This window comes from Doryrhamphus excisus, linkage group LG10 (genome assembly GCF_037039965.1).
Source record: "Doryrhamphus excisus strain RoL-2023G ecotype Guam linkage group LG10, RoL_Dexc_Guam_v1.1, whole genome shotgun sequence".
Classification (NCBI taxonomy): domain Eukaryota; kingdom Metazoa; phylum Chordata; class Actinopteri; order Syngnathiformes; family Syngnathidae; genus Doryrhamphus; species Doryrhamphus excisus.
This window is the reverse complement of record NC_136366.1, coordinates 4,650,150-4,668,357: the sequence shown is the minus strand read 5'-3', so window position 1 is coordinate 4,668,357 and position 18,208 is coordinate 4,650,150. Positions and strand designations below refer to the sequence as shown.

At 40.9% G+C, this 18,208-nt stretch overlaps 2 protein-coding genes across 2 annotated transcripts; both read right to left on the bottom strand.

Moving 5' to 3' along the window:
* Window positions 1–2,295: 2,295 nt before the first annotated feature.
* Window positions 2,296–11,406, bottom strand: LOC131116777 (gap junction alpha-5 protein-like). Its single transcript, XM_058064502.2, has 7 exons — window positions 11,141–11,406; window positions 7,657–7,808; window positions 7,350–7,514; window positions 6,974–7,270; window positions 4,748–4,813; window positions 4,494–4,642; window positions 2,296–3,785 (listed from the first exon to the last, which is right to left on the bottom strand). Exons 2-7 carry the CDS (start codon window positions 7,723–7,725, stop codon window positions 3,335–3,337), a joined length of 1,197 nt encoding a protein of 398 aa, XP_057920485.2. The 5' UTR covers window positions 7,726–7,808; window positions 11,141–11,406; the 3' UTR covers window positions 2,296–3,334.
* A 4,591-nt stretch (window positions 11,407–15,997) lies between these two features.
* On the bottom strand, window positions 15,998–17,565 carry LOC131116935 (runt-related transcription factor 1-like). Its single transcript, XM_058064510.2, has 5 exons — window positions 17,247–17,565; window positions 17,017–17,176; window positions 16,650–16,754; window positions 16,517–16,576; window positions 15,998–16,444 (listed from the first exon to the last, which is right to left on the bottom strand). Exons 1-5 carry the CDS (start codon window positions 17,427–17,429, stop codon window positions 16,107–16,109), a joined length of 846 nt encoding a protein of 281 aa, XP_057920493.2. The 5' UTR covers window positions 17,430–17,565; the 3' UTR covers window positions 15,998–16,106.
* Window positions 17,566–18,208: the final 643 nt, after the last annotated feature.

The window sequence follows — 18,208 nt, the reverse complement described above, 5'->3', positions numbered from 1 at the left end:
ATTTCATGTCTAGAGGCTCTAATACTGTCACAAAAACCTGTTTACAAGGTCATAAAGGTGGTTTCTGAGTACCCACATTTGGGGGCACAAAACCTCCAAAAAAGCCAGAATTAAAGAACAGCCAATTAAACAGTGACTATATTTCCTTAATTAAATTAATTAAAGTGGTAATGAAGTTATTCTTCTAATGTAAATATGGTGGAAAATGGTCTTTCTTGACTTTTATTGGCACATACAGGAGGTAAGGTGAATCCACGACCTTACACTGCCCTCTGGTGGCCGCTTGAAGAAGTACATGTTACCTCAGCTACACTGATAAGGATGTGGTCAGCTTGATGCTAGCAATGGTGGTTTAAAAGAACAGATTGAGCAAAAAAAATGGATTTCAGGCATCTTGCAGAAGATGTGGGACTGCTGGTGAGCGAACGAACCAATAGGTTCAGGTGAGATTAGGGTAAGTATGCGAGAGTAGGGTTTATTTCGGCTAGGAATGTTCTGGGATTAAGGAGATGATATTTAGTGGCGTGTCGTCCATGAACGAACGGGTCAAAAGAACTAGTTCTTTTTTTAGAACGGAATGAACGAGGTCACCGCCCGTAAAATACCCGTTCAGTTTGTTCAGTTGCAAATGCTTTTTTTGATTGGCTGGAGAGTCAGTTCACCGTTCCTTTTGCAGTCTATCTGTCCTATCATCGCGCCTCGCTCAGTGGGTGGGTGGGGTTAGCTGACTGAAAGACCGACAGATTGACCAACACTGTCAGTGACCTCGTTCGTTCCGTTCACAAAAAAGAACTAGTTATTTTGACCGGTTCGTTCATGACCGACACACCACTAGTCATCACGTGTAGTTGCGCTGTTGAGTCCGAACGAACGTGAACGAACTGACTCGTCTATGAACAGGGGGAGATCACATTGGCTTAACGACCAATTGACCGAATTGAATGAAATGAACGGATCTTTTTACTGAATGAACCTGAATGATCGGGTTCACTGGAATGAACGGTCAATAACACGAGTCTGTGACTTTGTTTCAGGTCATAAACAAGTTATTGATCTTCCGGTCAAGGTTCCACAGATAAAAGATGAGACTTATCTCGTTTTCCTGTAACCCTCACAGACTCGTATCCAAGTTTTGACTCCCAAAACTAGGAAAACGTAATGATTAACATTTGAAATAGTTCAAAGTTTAAACAAACCACAAATAGAGACATTGTGTCTGACCTAATTGCAATTGAATGTGTGTGTGTGTGTGTGTGTGTGTGTATGAAAATAAATGGACAGCTTCCACTCAGTCATTGGCCAGTCGTGAACAACATCAGGACTAAGCCGAATAGCAACATGAAGGTTTATCTGCTCCTGCTTCTGCTCATACCGCTAATATCAGGTTTGACATGTCGTTCTTCAAGTGTCCTTTGTATTTTGAACATGAATGTTTTTGTCCTTTATGTGGTGTAACTGTGTTAATTAGCAAATAACTACAAAATCCACATCTACAAGCCGTGGAGACCCCCGTCAACTCATTCATACTAACATCCGAATCAAATGTGTTTTTATCGCAGTACAAGGCTTTAGCATCGAGTGTCATGGCTTTGATGACTACATGACCAACCTCAAGCTAACGTGTCAAAGCAGCGACGTGCAACAGGCCTGCTACACCAGAGGTACATGAACGCAGCATTGATGAATTCGGAACATGAAGTTAGATATTACACAAATTTGCTAGTAATAATAACCAGTAATAATAATGAGTTTGCAGTGGACTACTATAAATATTGCAGTGGAAAATGGACATTGTACAACAAATGTGATGATGCTGCATTTTGTTTCACGTACAGACAATGGAGAAAAGGGATGCGTCACCATCGACAAGTGTTCTCGACCCGGTTGGACCTGTTGCTATAGCAACTTATGCAATAACTGAGCAAATGTGCAGAAATGCACTCAATAAAGAAATGTCAATATGATGTCTTTATCTTCAAACGTGTCACGTCTCCACTTGTAAGCGACTTATAGACGCTTTTGCGAAGGATTCAAGAACAGGCAGGACTCAAACGCAACACGACTGGGACAGTGTGAAGTACGGCATGGAGCTGAAAGTCCGTCGTGATAGAAGGTAAAAGAGGTAAGTGAGGCCAGGCGGCTAATAGACACAATCAACTGAATATAAAACAAAGTTATATAAAAAGGATGAATGTTATTTGATAAACACAATGAATTTATTTATGTATACATACATAAGTACATACCTACAGACATACATACTAGGAGTGTGCAACGCAGCCCTTATTTGCATTTGTTGAGGTGGGAAAAGTATTTGTATTCATGTAAAAATCCCCCCCCCCCCAAAAAGACAAACAAAATAAAATAAAAATACAAATAATACTACTAATAATTAGAAATAAATTTACCAATTTTTTTCATAAATCCACCAATGAGACTGTAAGGAAAAATAAAATGGGTGAATGTTATTTGGTAAACACAATGAATATATTTATATATACATACGTAAGTACATACCTACAGACATATGTACTAGGAGTTATTTGGATTTGTTGAGGTGGGAAAAGTATTTGTATTCATGTAAAACTAACCCCCCCCCAAAAAAAGAAAAATTAAATGAAATAAAAATACAAATAATACTAATAATAATTGGGAATAAATTCACTAATGTTTTTTTCATAAATCCACCAATGAACCTGGAAGGAAAAATAAAAAAATAATGTATAAATAAAAATAAAAATAAAAATAAAAATAAAAATAAAAATAAAAATAAAAATAAAAATAAAAATAAAAATAAAAATAAAAATAAAAATAAAAATAAAAATAAAAATAAAAATAAAAATAAAAATAAAAATAAAAATAAAAATAAAAATAAAAATAAAAATAAAAATAAAAATAAAAATAAAAATAATAGGAGTCCAAGCTGCTGTTCCATGTGTAAACTATAGAGGTCAGTCATGTTCAGCATGCTGGTTAGCGCTAGCATTTGAAGGAAAAAGGCTGTGGCCAATTAACCTAGCATGTTTTTGGAATGTGGGAGGAAACCGGAGTACCCGGAGAAAACCCACGCATGCACGGGGAGAACATGCAAACTCCACACAGAGATGGCCGAGGGTGGGATTGTGATGTGTGCGCGCTAACCACTCGACCACCGTGCAGCCGCACAGAAAGGCATGAGACATAAAAAAAAAAAAGCAGTTCCCAGAATTCCTGCTCCCGCCAGACCTCAAGAGAGGAATGATTCTCCAAGGCGTCGTGATGAAGAGCTCCAGTGTCCTGATGCACTCGTGTCACGAGTTGGTTCATGAAAGCTTTGAGTACACGCCTGAGGAGCTCATATCGCAAGGTCATCCACTCTGGTTCGGCTGCTGGCGCCGCTCGTCTTGCTGAGCCTCCGTTTGTCCCGCTGGCACATGCCCTCATTGGAGCAAAGCATCAAACGCCCATCAGTGCCATTTTGGAGTGGCGAACCCTCGTTGGCGGCATGGCTGAAGCAGGCCATGTTGGCGCTGCCCTGCCAGCCGGGGGAGTAACAACTCATCTGGAGCAGACTCTCCTCGCCCGCTGTGGCGGCCATCTTGTGCTGCTCGGCAGCCATGTTGACAGAGTTTTGCTGGTGAGCCAGGCGATGGTTGGTGAAAGGGAGGGCCAGGAAGTGCGAGGAGCCAATCACGCACTGGCTGAAGTCGGGAGGCGGGGTGGAGGGCGGGGGAGGCGACATGGGAAGCTGTTTGGAGAGCGATGTCTCTTCAGCCGTCACGACCTTCCTTGACAATAACAAGCGTCTGCAACGATTAATATAAATCATATAAATAATTATTTATTAATAATATTAATAATTAATAATCATCACATCATCAAATGATTTTAAATAAAATTAAAATAAATCATACAAATAATAATTTATTAATAATATTAATAATTAATAATTATTTATTAATAATATTAATAATTAATATAAATATAATAAAAATATTTTATTATTAAAGTAGAAACAAATACAAACCTATGACGTTTATATTGCGGTTTGTAGTGAGAGTAGGGAACAGAATAGTGGATTGTATGAGTGTGAATGGTTGTTTGTCTATATGTGCCCTGTGATTGGCTGCTGGCGACCAGTCCAGGGTGTACCCCGCCTCTCCCCCAAGACAGCTGGGATAGGCTCCAGCACCCCTTGCGACCTTGTGAGGATAAGCGGTAGAAAATGAATGTGTGTGAATGAGAGGGACCCAAGTGGAAGAGTGAGGTTCCAGGGAGAAGAGATACAGAAGGTGGAGAATTTTAAGTACTTGGGGTCAACAATTGTGAAAAGGAGGTGAAGAAGAAGAAGAGTGGAGAGGAGCTGAGGACATACGACTGACGGGCCATCCTAAAAATGAATCTTCCTTCCCACACTATAGGGGTGGCATCCAATCCAGGTGATGCACCAATCCAGTTTAAACTACATATGTACACATTCATGTATACAAATACACACATAGTACACATAGTACCTGCAGCAGTGTCTCCAAGCCAAGTGGTGCAGCTCCAGCATGCTGAGCACCAAAGACACGGCTGACACGGCCAACATGAACACGATGAAGACGTTCTTCTCTGTGGGCCGTGACACGTAGCAGTTGACGGGATGTGGGCAGGGCCACGCCTGTGCGCACACACACACACACACACACACACACACACATACACTAACGCACAGTTTGTGTAATGGCTATGAATATACCTGAAAAATAATGTTTGTTTTTTTTACCTTGCACACATAGAGAGGATGGAGGAATATTCCATATAGGAAGTATTGCAGACACAGGAAGACCACCTGCATGGACCACCAATCACAGTCAACAAATGTAAGCTACTGCCTTTCATTTATTTGACCGAAACGAGGGGTCTTTAATTAAAATTGATTAAGTTTCAGAGAATATAAGAATGTGTAAGGGTTGCCAACCAGTAGGGTTATCATGCTATCATCTTGGTAAACAAAAGAATAGAATGTAAGGGTTGCCAACCAGTAGTGTTATCATGCTATCATCTTGGTTAGGTATTGGTTGGTAAGGGTTGCCAACCAGTAGGGTTATCATGCTATCATCTTGGTTAAACAAGAGAATAGAAGAATGTGTAAGGGTTGCCAACCAGTAAGGTTATCATGCTATCATCTTGTTTAACAAAAGAATAGAATGTAAGGGTTGCCAACCAGTAGGGTTATCATGGTATCATCTTAGTTAGGTATTGGTTGGTAAGGGTTGCCAACCGGTAGGGTTATCATGCTATCATCTTGGTTAAACAAGAGAATAGAAGAATGTGTAAGGGTTGCCAACCAGTAGGGTTATCATGCTATCATCTTGGTTAAACAAGAGAATAGAAGAATGTGTAAGGGTTGCCAACCAGTAAGGTTATCATGCTATCATCTTGTTTAACAAAAGAATAGAATGTAAGGGTTGCCAACCAGTAGGGTTATCATGGTATCATCTTAGTTAGGTATTGGTTGGTAAGGGTTGCCAACCGGTAGGGTTATCATGCTATCATCTTGGTTAAACAAGAGAATAGAAGAATGTGTAAGGGTTGCCAACCAGTAGGGTTATCATGCTATCATCTTGGTAAACAAGAGAATAGAAGAATGTGTAAGGGTTGCCAACCAGTAGGGTTATCATGCTATCATCTTGGTTAAACAAGAGAATAGAAGAATGTGTAAGGGTTGCCAACCAGTAGGGTTATCATGCTATCATCTTGGTAAACAAAAGAATAGAATGTAAGGGTTGCCAACCAGTAGTGTTATCATGCTATCATCTTGGTTAGGTATTGGTTGGTAAGGGTTGCCAACCAGTAGGGTTATCATGCTATCATCTTGGTGAACAAGAGAATAGAAGAATGTGTAAGGGTTGCCAACCAGTAGGGTTATCATGCTATCATTTTGGTAAACAAGAGAATAGAAGAGTGTAAGGGTTGCAAACCAGTAGGTTCATCATGATAACATCTTGGTAAACAAAAGAATAGAATGTAAGGGTTGCCAACCAGTAGGGTTATCATGCTATCATCTTGGTAAACAAAAGAATAGAATGTAAGGGTTGCCAACCAGTAGGGTTATCATGCTATCATCTTGGTTAGGTATTGGTTGGTAAGGGTTGCCAACCAGTAGGGTTATCATGCTATCATCTTGGTTAACAAGAGAATAGAAGAATGTGTAAGGGTTGCCAACCAGTAGGGTTATCATGCTATCATCTTGGTAAACAAGAGAATAGAAGAATGTGTAAGGGTTGCAAACCAGTAGGTTCATCATGATAACATCTTGGTAAACAAAAGAATAGAATGTAAGGGTTGCCAACCAGTAGGGTTATCATGCTATCATCTTGGTTAGGTATTGGTTGGTAAGGGTTGCCAACCAGTAGGATTATCATGCTATCATCTTGGTTAACAAGAGAATAAAAGAATGTGTAAGGGTTGCCAACCAGTAGGGTTATCATGCTATCATCTTGGTAAACAAGAGAATAGAAGAATGTGTAAGGGTTGCCAACCAGTAGGATTATCATGCTATCATCTTGGTAAACGAGAGAATAAAAGAATGTGTAAGGGTTGCCAACCAGTAGGGTTATCATGCTATCATCTTGGTAAACAAGAGAATAAAAGAATGTGTAAGGGTTGCCAACCAGTAGGATTATCATGCTATCATCTTGGTAAACAAGAGAATAGAAGAATGTGTAAGGGTTGCCAACCAGTAGGGTTATCATGCTGTCATCTTGGTAAACAAGAGAATAGAAGCATGTGTAAGGGTTGCCAACCAGTAGGGTTATCATGCTAGCATCTTGGTAAACAAGAGAATAGAAGAATGTGTAAGGGTTGCAAACCAGTAGGGTTATCTTGGTAACATCTTGGTAAACAAAAGAATAGAATGTAAGGGTTGCCAACCAGTAGGGTTATCATGCTATCATCTTGGTAAATTTTGACATGAAGTAGTAGTATTTTGTAATAATACTGTGTTCACCTCCATGATGCTTCTTATAAGGATACTCAGCACGTAGGTCTGTAGTAGCGCCCCTTTCAGGCGGACCCTCCCTCCTGATGGACTTTCTGTCTTCTCCTTCCCCCTGTCCTTTCCTTCTTTGCCCCCTCGCTCCTCGCCCCCATCGCCCCCTCCCGGGTCATCATCATCCTCCTCGCTGCCTCCATTTTCTGCACCTCCCTCCTCCCGGTTCCGCCTCTTCTCCTCCCTGCGGACCGTGTGCATGGCGTGGCCCATGTAGACCAGACTGGGCGTGGACACAAAGACAATCTGGAGTACCTACGGAGCATATTAAAGCGCTGTTAGACCCCCACCATGGATGTAAATGTATGGGGACCTTGGGACGAGGACGTCCTACCCAGTATCGTATGTGCGCTATGGGGAAGGCTTTGTCGTAGCACACGTTCTCGCATCCAGGCTGTTCCGTGTCGCAGTTGAAGTCTTCCTGTTCGTCACCCCAAGACGACTCAGCTGCCGTCCCCAGCACCAGGATACGGAAAATGAACAGGATGGTCAACCACACCTAGATGACACATACATGCTCAAAATGGAGTGGTTAGCACGCAGGCCTCACAGCTCGGAGACCCGAGTTCGATTCCACCCTCGGCCATCTCTGTGTGGAGTTTAATGAATTTTACTGATGGCTTCATGAATGAGCGTCTTACCTTGCCAATGGAAGTGGAATGTTCCTGTACCTCCTCCAGGAAGTTTCCCAACAGACTCCAGTCAGCCATCAACAGTCAGTCACAGCGTTCCTCGCCTGTCAGATGGAGCAGAGCTTCGGACCTCTTTGCCAGTCAGCAGGCTCAGGTTTTTACTCGGAGGAGCAAAGTGTCGTGGAGCATCAATTAGTCAGAAGTCCCACACCATTGTCACAAAGTCACCAAACACTTGAAGATTGGGTCTATTTGATTATTTATTACTTTATTTTTATGACTTTTTTTTAATACAATGATATTCATTCACGAGGGTCGCAGAGGTGCTGGAGCCTATCCCAGCTGTCTTCGGGCGAGAGGCGGGGTACACCCTGGACTGGTGGCCAGCCAATCACAGGGCACATATAGACAAACAACCATTCACACTCACATTCATACCTATGGACAATTTGGAGTGGCCAATTAACCTAGCATGTTTTTGGAATGTGGGAGGAAACCGGAGTACCCGGAGAAAACCCACGCATGCACGGGGAGAACATGCAAACTCCACACAGAGATGGCCGAGGGTGGAATTGAACTCGGGTCTCCCGGCTGTGAGGCCTGCGCAATAACCACACGACCGCTGTGCAGCCTTGTTTTTGCCCTATTATATGAAATTTGTCAGAGGAAAAAAAAATTGTCAGAGATTTTTTTTGTAAAAAAAATATCTATAATTTTTTTTTAAAAAACAATAAAAAATATCAGATTATTTAGGGGGACTTAAGAACGTTTTAGGGGGGCTGAGAGATTGATTGACACTTGACTGACGGCTGACCCGGTCTGTTTGCACAGGGGGAGGGCACAGGCTAAGGACCAATTGACCGAAATGAAGGAAATGAAGGAAATGAAGGAAATGAAGAAAATGAAGGAAATGAAGGAAATGAAGGAAATGAAGGAAATGAAGGAAATGAAGGAAATGAAGGAAATGAAGGAAATGAAGGAAATGAAGGAAATGAAGGAAATGAAGGAAATGAAGGAAATGAAGGAAATAAAGGAAATGAAGGAAATGAAGGAAATGAGGGAAATGAAGGAAATGAGGGAAATGAAGGAAATGAAGGAAATGATGGAAATTAACAACATGAATGAACTGAATGAAATGAACGAACTGAACGCAATGAACGCAATGAACATAATGAACAAAATTAACAAAATTAACAAAATTAACAAAATTAACAAAATTAACAAAATGAACGTTCATACGTTGAACAAACGCGCCAAGGTGCTAAAACCGAAGCACAGAGTGAACTCTGTTCCTGTCTGTTTGGAAGTAAAAGACAGTGAAAATATCACATATGCAAATGGAAAATAAATGGTCCATGAAAATGATCCAGTTCATTTTCATTTATTGTATGAACAATTGTCCCAGGTTTAATGCTCAGAAATCTCACCACTACCAAAAAGTACCAAAGTACCACTTTAGTACCAAAAGTACAATGTGAAAAATTCTACTGGGGTTGGTTCACATGGACCCTGTGCCCCTTGGTATGACCCCTCGTTCACAGTGTATTTTTACATGTATTTTTATCATTTTCACCCACTTCCTACTGGAGAGTCTGTCTTGTTTCCCACACTGAAATCCGTCATTCCCTCTGGGGAAAAAAAATATCCACTCAAACACACACACACACACACACACATACTCGGACAGTCTATTTGCTGCAACCAACCCATCAATAGAGATATGATATTAATGATCTACGTACTGTATAGTTTCTAAATCAATTAATAATACTTTTATAATACTTTGTGCAGAATTCTCAAGCTGCAACCAAATTTGTGAGATTTTTGTCACAGCATGTCAATGTCTTGGCCGCCCCTCCTTTCCTGTTTTTGCAGCACACACAGGTTCGCAACTTGTGTGTTGTTGTGTGTGTGTGTGTGTGTGCGTATTCACGTCTTTGATAAGTGCTCCTGGGATACTTAATAACAATATTACTTCCTTGTATAGACTATCGCCTGACCTCTGTGTGTGTGTGTGTGCATTTGCGTAATTGTGTCCAGGAGTCAGTATTGTTCTGCATCCTGTTTCGTATTCAGTCCTTAGACTGGTATTAATAGGATATGAAATATAAGTTAATGTACACTATTATTTATGAGCAATTAAAAGACTTGAGGGATAAAAAAAGCAGCCCACAGCTTCTTTTTTATTAGCCTGGAACATATTATAATTCTAATTAAATATGCTGGAGCCTATCCCAGCTGTCTTCAGGCGAGAGGCAGGGTACACTCTGGACTGGTGGCCAGCCAATCACAGGGCACATATAGACAAACAACCATTCACACTCACATTCATACCTATGGACAATTTGGAGTTGCTAATTAACCTAGCATGTTTTTGGAATGTGGGAGGAAACCGGAGTACCCGAAGAAAACCCACGCATGCACGGGGAGAACATGCAAACTCCACACAATTGGAATTGAACCCTGGTCTCCTAGCTGTGAGGTCTGCGCGCTAACCACTCATCCAACATGCAGCCCCACATCAGTCATATTCATATCAAACTGTCCAAAAGTATTATTGTCATACCCAAAGCAAAACATATTATATATATATATTATATATACAGGAAGTCTGCATCAACATAAATTCCAGTCTTTATTTATAATTATTTTGCATTATTTTCTGTAAGTCAAATTTTTTTTTGGAACAGAGTCATTATTTTTGTCACGCTGGGGGCTTGAGGGCCTTACGGTTCGATCCCAGGATGCAGAGAACAGGAGCAAATGCAGGTAAAAGCATAGAATTGAATGCTAATAGCAGGGTGATGATAACAACAAAGGAAGACAAGGCAAAACAGGAAGTCCCATACAAAATAAGAGCGTCCAAACAGAAACTAAAGCCCAAGAAGGTAACATAAGCAAACTGTCACGTGGGAGCCTACACAGGGCGTGACGAGTTTTACAATATTCCCTATGAAAAAAGTTTTTGTATGTTTGTTTTTTTTTGTCTAACCTTTTGGAACAAATTAATAGCGATTAAATAAAATAAAATAAAAATGGTTTTTGGATAGCTAACCTGACTTTCTGTTTTGTTTCATTATACCAATCCACACTACATTGAGGGAAAAAAACAGTTAAGTTAAAGTCATGTACCATTACATTTCGGAATAATACAAAATCTAATAATAATAATAATTATTATTATTATTATAATAATAATAATAACAATAATAATAATAATAATAATTATTATTATTATTATTATTGTTATTATTAGTAATAATAATAATTATTATTATTGTTGTTATTATTATTATTATTATTAACTAAGTTAATAATAATAATAATAATAATAATAATAATAATAATAATAATAATAATAATAATAATAATAATATTATTATTAGTGTTCGTTATTATGATTAAATTATTAAATGAACATAATAATAACATACTGGAAGTATATGAGGTGAGTCTGAACGTGCTGATCTTTCATGTGTGTGTTGTGGTCTACCTGGTGATGATGGTGATGATCGTGATTATTGATGAGGGCGACGGTGGTCGGCGAAACGCCTTTGAGCAAGACACGTCCGAGTCCTGGTCAGTGGAGGTCCAACAGGTGTGTCATGTGATGTTTCAGCAGATCCAGATGTGTTCCCGGTGGACGAGGAGAGTAGCTAACGCTTCCTGGAAGTAAAGGCGGAATGAAAGATGTTGGAAAAGTGAGTTGTCGGGATGATAACGCGGTGTACGTGTGTGTGTGTGTGTGTTTGTATGTGTGTGTGTAAGACGAGAAGAGTTTTTGTCCCAGCCCCTCTCTGTATTTATGTGTGTGTTCTCCCTCTCCCACTCGCCCTCTTTGGGTCTTTCCTTCCCTTGCTTGCCCAGAGCCATGTCTCCTTATAGGAAGTTGTCACTTGTGTTGCCGACTGCTATTCAGTGTGTGTGTGTGTGTGTGTGTGTGTGATTGTGGCGTCTGGCATCGAAAGGAAGTCTGATATTGTATGAAGACACAATGGCTCCAGGTCGCAGCCCAACATTCCCTTCTTGTTACCCTTTTCTTATCTGGACGCCAGTTCCCACAACGTTGTGATGCTTTTTGGTGTGTGTGTGTGTGTGTGTGTGTGTGTGTGTGCACGTGTGTAAAATTGGGAAGCTGATGAGGGAGTCAGTTCAGTCATCAAGTTCTGCGATCGTACAAGTGACACCATTGTACTCATGTCAAGGACATAAATGAAGGGTGGGCAAATTACGGCTCAGGGGCCACATGTGTCCCACCAAGCGTTTGAATCCGGCCCACCGGTTGTTTTCTAAGTATTTCAACTTTTAACATACAAACTGGCAACATGACTTGCAAGTCAGATGTCTTATTTAGTAAAAAAAACAACAAAAGTGTGAAATAAAGTTTGACAAATAATTCAAGGTGCTTGTGTTGAAATGTTGATATTGGCCAGTTGCCATCGATAAGTCACCAATCGGCATCGATGCTGTGATCGATCAGTCACCGATCGGCGTCAATGCTGCGATCGATCAGTCAATGATCGGCATTGACGCTGCGATCGATCAGTCACCGATGAGCATCGGTGCTGTGATTGATCAGTCGATATTGTGATTGATCAGTCACCGATCGGCATCGATCAGTCACCAATCGGCATCGATGCTGCGATTGATCAGTTACCGATCAACATCGATGCTGCGATCGATCAGTCACCGATTGGCATCGATGCTGCAACCAATCAGTCACCGATCGGCATCGATACTGCAATCGATCAGTCACCGATCAGCATCGATCAGTCATCAATCAGCATCGATCAGTCACCAATCAGCATCAATCAGTCACCCATCAGCATCGATGCTGCAATCGATCAGTCACCGATCAGCATCGATCAGTCACAAATCAGCATCGATCAGTCACCAATCAGCATCGATCAGTCACCAATCAGCATCAATCAGTCACCAATCAGCATTGATGCTGCAATCGATCCGTCACCGATCAGCATCGATCAATCACCCATCAGCATCGATGCTGCAATCGATCAGTCACCGATCAGCATCAATCAGTCACCGATCAGCATCGATGCTGCAATCGATCAGTCGCCAATCAGCATCGATCAGTCACCAATCAGCATCGATGCTGCGATCGATCAGTCACCAATCGGCATCGATGCTGCGATTCATCAGTTACCGATCGACATCGATGCTGCGATCGATCAGTCACCGATTGGCATCGATGCTGCAACCGATCAGTCACCGATCCGCATCGATACTGCAATCAATCAGTCACCGATCAGCATCGATCAGTCATCAATCAGCATCGATCAGTCACCAATCAGCATCAATCAGTCACCCATCAGCATCGATGCTGCAATCGATCAGTCACGAATCAGCATCGATCAGTCACCAATCAGCATCGATCAGTCACCAATCAGCATCAATCAGTCACCAATCAGCATTGATGCTGCAATCGATCCGTCACCGATCAGCATCGATCAATCACCCATCAGCATCGATGCTGCAATCGATCAGTCACCGATCAGCATCGATCAGTCACCGATCAGCATCGATGCTGCAATCGATCAGTCGCCAATCAGCATCGATCAGTCACCAATCAGCATCGATCAGTCACCAATCAGCATCAATCAGTCACCAATCAGCATTGATGCTGCAATCGATCCGTCACCGATCAGCATCGATCAATCACCCATCAGCATCGATGCTGCAATCGATCAGTCACCGATCAGCATCGATCAGTCACCGATCAGCATCGATGCTGCAATCGATCAGTCGCCAATCAGCATCGATCAGTCACCAATCAGCATCGATGCTGCGATCGATCAGTCACCAATCGGCATCGATGCTGCGATTGATCAGTTACCGATCGACATCGATGCTGCGATCGATCAGTCACCGATTGGCATCGATGCTGCAACCGATCAGTCACCGATCGGCATCGATACTGCAATCGATCAGTCACCGATCAGCATCGATCAGTCATCAATCAGCATCGATTAGTCACCAATCAGCATCAATCAGTCACCCATCAGCATCGATGCTGCAATCGATCAGTCACCGATCAGCATCGATCAGTCACGAATCAGCATCGATCAGTCACCAATCAGCATCGATCAGTCACCAATCAGCATCAATCAGTCACCAATCAGCATTGATGCTGCAATCGATCCGTCACCGATCAGCATCGATCAATCACCCATCAGCATCGATGCTGCAATTGATCAGTCACCGATCAGCATCGATCAGTCACCGATCAGCATCGATGCTGCAATCGATCAGTCGCCGATCAGCATCGATCAGTCACCAATCAGCATCGATGCTGCGATCGATCAGTCACCAATCGGCATCGATGCTGCGATTGATCAGTCTCCATTAGCATCGATGCTGCAATCGATCAGTCACCGATCAACATCGATCAGTCACCGATCAGCATTGGTGCTGCGATCGATCAGTCACCGATCAGCACTGATCAGTCATTTACTTTCATTTAAATCTGACTTGGTTACAATACACAGTATTCTTTCAAAGTCTTTTAGCCTGAATCGGACAGAGAATGGAAGGTTCTAATGGAAGGTTCTAATGGAAGGTTCTAATGGAAGGTTCTAGATAACATCCTATAACAGTCAATTGATGTCTGTGTGAGGGATTTTTATTTCATTTGACCAAACGACAAAGATCATCATCAACTTGTATGTTTCTTTTTTTTTCCAAAGAACTTGTGATAGTGTTGAATGCCTGCTGCTTTCCTCCAGGCTATGTCTGTGTGTGTGTGTGTGTGTGTGTGTGTGTATGTGATTTAATACATTGGACATGGCGGTCATGCCATGTGACTTTCAAAGCAAAATGTGGAACATAGCTTGGAGCAGTGTTATGTTTTTAACTATGGACAGAAACTTGATTGTGTGGTTGTTAATTTTTGTGTTATTTCTGATGTGTGTGTCAGTGGTCAAAGTTGAAATTAAAATATTTTTTTAAAAAAACTTAAGCAAGTTCCAAATAAGGCGCCAAAGGCCAAAAAAGCCTTGATGGTCCGACACATGACATGATCTGATCTTTAAAAAAAACACTATGTTGCTGTCCCAAAGTCACAGTCACCACAAAAACAACATAATAAGTTATTATGACACATAGAATTTAATTTTAAGGTAAAGCTGGTGGTTTAAATGTTGTAACATGCTTAAGCGGCGCTGTTCTACATTTGCAACTTTTGTGTTCTGTGTTTGTCCAGACGAGCTTAGACCAGATACCAGCATGACCATGTCTGGAAAAAAAAATCTTTCTAATTTTCATCTTCTTTCCCACCAAAAAGATCACATTGGTACACATTGGTGTCACAAGATTAAGGTTAAAATGTGATAAAATGTCTTCTTCAGAAAAAAAAGAAGGCCCGGGACAAAAATTAAAATTAAAATTAAAATTAAAATTAAAATTAAAATTAAAATTAAAATTAAAATTAAAATTAAAATTAAAATTAAAATTAAAATTAAAATTAAAATTAAAATTAAAATTAAAATTAAAATTAAAATTAAAATTAAAATTAAAATTAAAAATTTTAAAGGTTAAAAGGTTAAAAGGTTAAAAGGTTAAAAATTTAAATAAAAAAAACTTAAATTATATTGGGAAAGCAGGAAGTGAACAAATGTAACAGTTACTGATTGTAAAGGTACCAGATGGAGGGGTAGGATTTAATAAGCTTTGCTTCTTCCTACTCCTTTTGGAAATGTGGAACTGGGAACTGATTATGTGATGCATTCAATTGTAACCTCTAAAAAAATCTGTAAAAATTTGTAAAATCTAAAAATTGAAGGTAAAATAAGTGACATACCATTTGTGTTTGTAATAAATGCTTAATCATTCATAGAAGAGAAGGAAATGTTTCCCTTTATTATTAAAAAACCACACATATAAAGTAAATAGAAATGAGTGACAACAATCAGAAGAATAAATCATCATTCAAGAAAATCAATAAGAGGGCTGCATGGTGGACGAGTGGATAGCATGTAGGCCACACAGTCAGGACATCAGGAAGACCTGGGGTTTGAATCTGGGTTTTCTCGCGTGGGTTCTCCTCGGGTACTCCGGTTTCCTCCCACATTCCAAAAACATGCTAGGTTAATTAGCGACTCCAAATTGTCCATAGGTATGAATGTGAGTGTGAATTGTTGTTTGTCTATATGTGCCCTGTGATTAAAATTAAAATTAAAATTAAAATTAAAATTAAAATTAAAATTAAAATTAAAATTAAAATTAAAATTAAAATTAAAATTAAAATTAAAATTAAAATTAAAATTAAAATTAAAATTAAAATTAAAATTAAAATTAAAATTAAAATTAAAATTAAAATTAAAATTGTGCCCTGTGATTGGCTGGCCACCAGTCCAGGGTGTACCCCGCCTCTTGCCCTAAGTCAGCTGGGATAGGCTCCAGCATACCCGTGACCCAAGTGAAGCTAATCAGCATATCAATAATCAATAAGGCCTCCAGACGGCTTCTTCCCCTCTGAGGGAAAAACACCCCCCTTCAGTGTAATTGCTCAATGCTGCTGCCACCACACTTCCGTCCTCCCCTGCAGTCTGGATGGGTTGGTTTGGCCCGTAGTAGAGACTCCCAGGTGGGAGCGAACCGCTGTGGCTGAGTGGAGGGGGAGGAGCTGAGGTGTAGGATGTGTAAGCTGCGGGCGGGGTGGCATATGAGAGACCGGACAGATGGTGCCTTCTGGGACTTGATGTGAAGGAAGACGTCAGGGCGGCCATCTGACCGAACAAAGACGCCTCGCTGGCCCAGAGGGAGGACAGCGGTCTACAGTCTGGAGGAGAACAACTTCACATAACACGGAGTGTGAGGACAAGTGAGCCGATGTTGTGACTCCGCTTCCTACCTGAAGATGCAAACCTGCAGCTGGAGGGCCGAAGAGCTTCCGCCTCTTTCTGACGTTGCCCTGAAGAAGATGAACAATGGAAATGAGCTAGCCAAACCAACATGGCTCCTTGTTTTTTCTGGTATCTACTGACGTCTGGGCAGGCGTGGACCGTCCACGGTCACCTTGATGGCTCTGTGCAGCGTGGCCACCTGGGGGGGCGTGGTCAGTACGTTTATGCTGAGGGTGAAGCTCTTGCCTGATAAAAAAATACAGGTTACTCTATCAAATGTACTATTTTTGTGTGTATTAGTACTCTTAAAGTAATTTTAAGAATTTGGATATGTACTTTGACTTCATTATGTCTTAATCGGGATTCCAGTACCAAAAATTGCAAAAATAGGTTCAGGGTTAAAGTCCGATATCAATTGCTTAATTTAAAAAGAACTGATTTGAAACTAGCAAACTTTATTAGTTTATCATATTTTTCAACACTTCACAACACAATTATGTCTTCCAACCTCTGCCACTGCGGCCTATGAAGCGGAGGTCATTGAAGTGGGCGTGTCCCTGCTTCATAGTGGTCGTGGCGTTACGCAGCTCAGCGCTACTGTTGTCATCATTGCCGGCCATCAGAGTGACCACTACGCCATCTGGAATATCGTTGCTAAGAGACACCACCTTGTAGCATGGAGAGAAGACTTAGAAAACACAAAACACATCACATGTTTAAAAGTAGGCGAGTTCTTACGTTGAAAGGTCTCGGCAGGGTCTTGTTGCACCTCCAGTGATGCGGCAGACTGCTGCACAGGAAGTTGGGGCTGTCGGTCTGCACCAGGCCTCTTGGGAGCGCTGTGATGCGTTCATGGAGAGACCACTGCTTAGCTTCCTCCATGAGGTGGTACGAGAATGATGGAGCAAATGGACGTTTCATGTTAGATTTTTATTTTATATTTATTTTTTTCCCCATTCTAATGTATTTGGAGCTCGGCCATATCTGTGTGGAGTTTGCATGTTTTCCCGTTTTTTTCTCCGGAGACTCTGGTTTCCTCCCACATTCCAAAAACATGCTAGGTTAATTGGCGACTCCAAATTGTACATAGCTATGAATGTGAGTGTGAATGGTTATTTGTCTATATGTGCCTTGTGATTGGCTGGCCACCAGTCCAGGGTGTACCCCACCTCTCGCCCGAAGATAGCTGGGATAGGCTCCAGCACCCCCGCAACCCTCGTTATCGAGGATAAGCGGTAGAAAATAAATGAATTAATGAATAAACATGAAAAAGTTTTGTACTAACTCATTGTATTAAGAAAAAAAAAACACAAAAATCACAAAAAAAACTAAACACAAAAAAACACAAAAATCTACGACATTGCGGCTGTGCAGATACGGCTATTGTTTACAAGAACTTCCTGTATACGAGGCTAGTTATCACGTGATTCCACAGCCAAGAGCGCATGCTCGCAGTAGTGCCTACCAGGTCAGTGAGAGTGGTAAATAACATGTGGGTGACCGTTTTTAAAGATAAATTCTTGTGAATAAAAAACGTTTAAATAATAAGTAAACGTTTTGATATTTTATTTTATGTTCAATGCTACTAATTGTGAAGAGATGACAAACTGATTTTCATTCACTGTGACATAGTGGCAACAGTGACATAGTTTGATTCCAATTAAACAATGACTTTGGCACTTTTGACTTAAATTTTATTT

Bases quoted from the DNA above. Each gene is read 5' to 3' on its own strand.
- LOC131116777 (XM_058064502.2), bottom strand. From the start codon at position 7,725: ATGGCTGACTGGAGTCTGTTGGGAAACTTCCTGGAGGAGGTACAGGAA. The intron at 7,271-7,349 runs GTAGGACGTCCT...TATGCTCCGTAG, and splicing joins TAGCGCACATACGATACTGG to GTACTCCAGATTGTCTTTGT. The intron at 4,814-6,973 runs GTGAACACAGTA...TGGTCCATGCAG, and splicing joins TTATAAGAAGCATCATGGAG to GTGGTCTTCCTGTGTCTGCA.
- LOC131116935 (XM_058064510.2), bottom strand. From the start codon at position 17,429: ATGAAACGTCCATTTGCTCCATCATTCTCGTACCACCTCATGGAGGAA. The intron at 16,755-17,016 runs GTTGGAAGACAT...TTTTTTTATCAG, and splicing joins CATAGGCCGCAGTGGCAGAG to GCAAGAGCTTCACCCTCAGC. The intron at 16,445-16,516 runs GTAGGAAGCGGA...GTTCTCCTCCAG, and splicing joins CTGCAGGTTTGCATCTTCAG to ACTGTAGACCGCTGTCCTCC.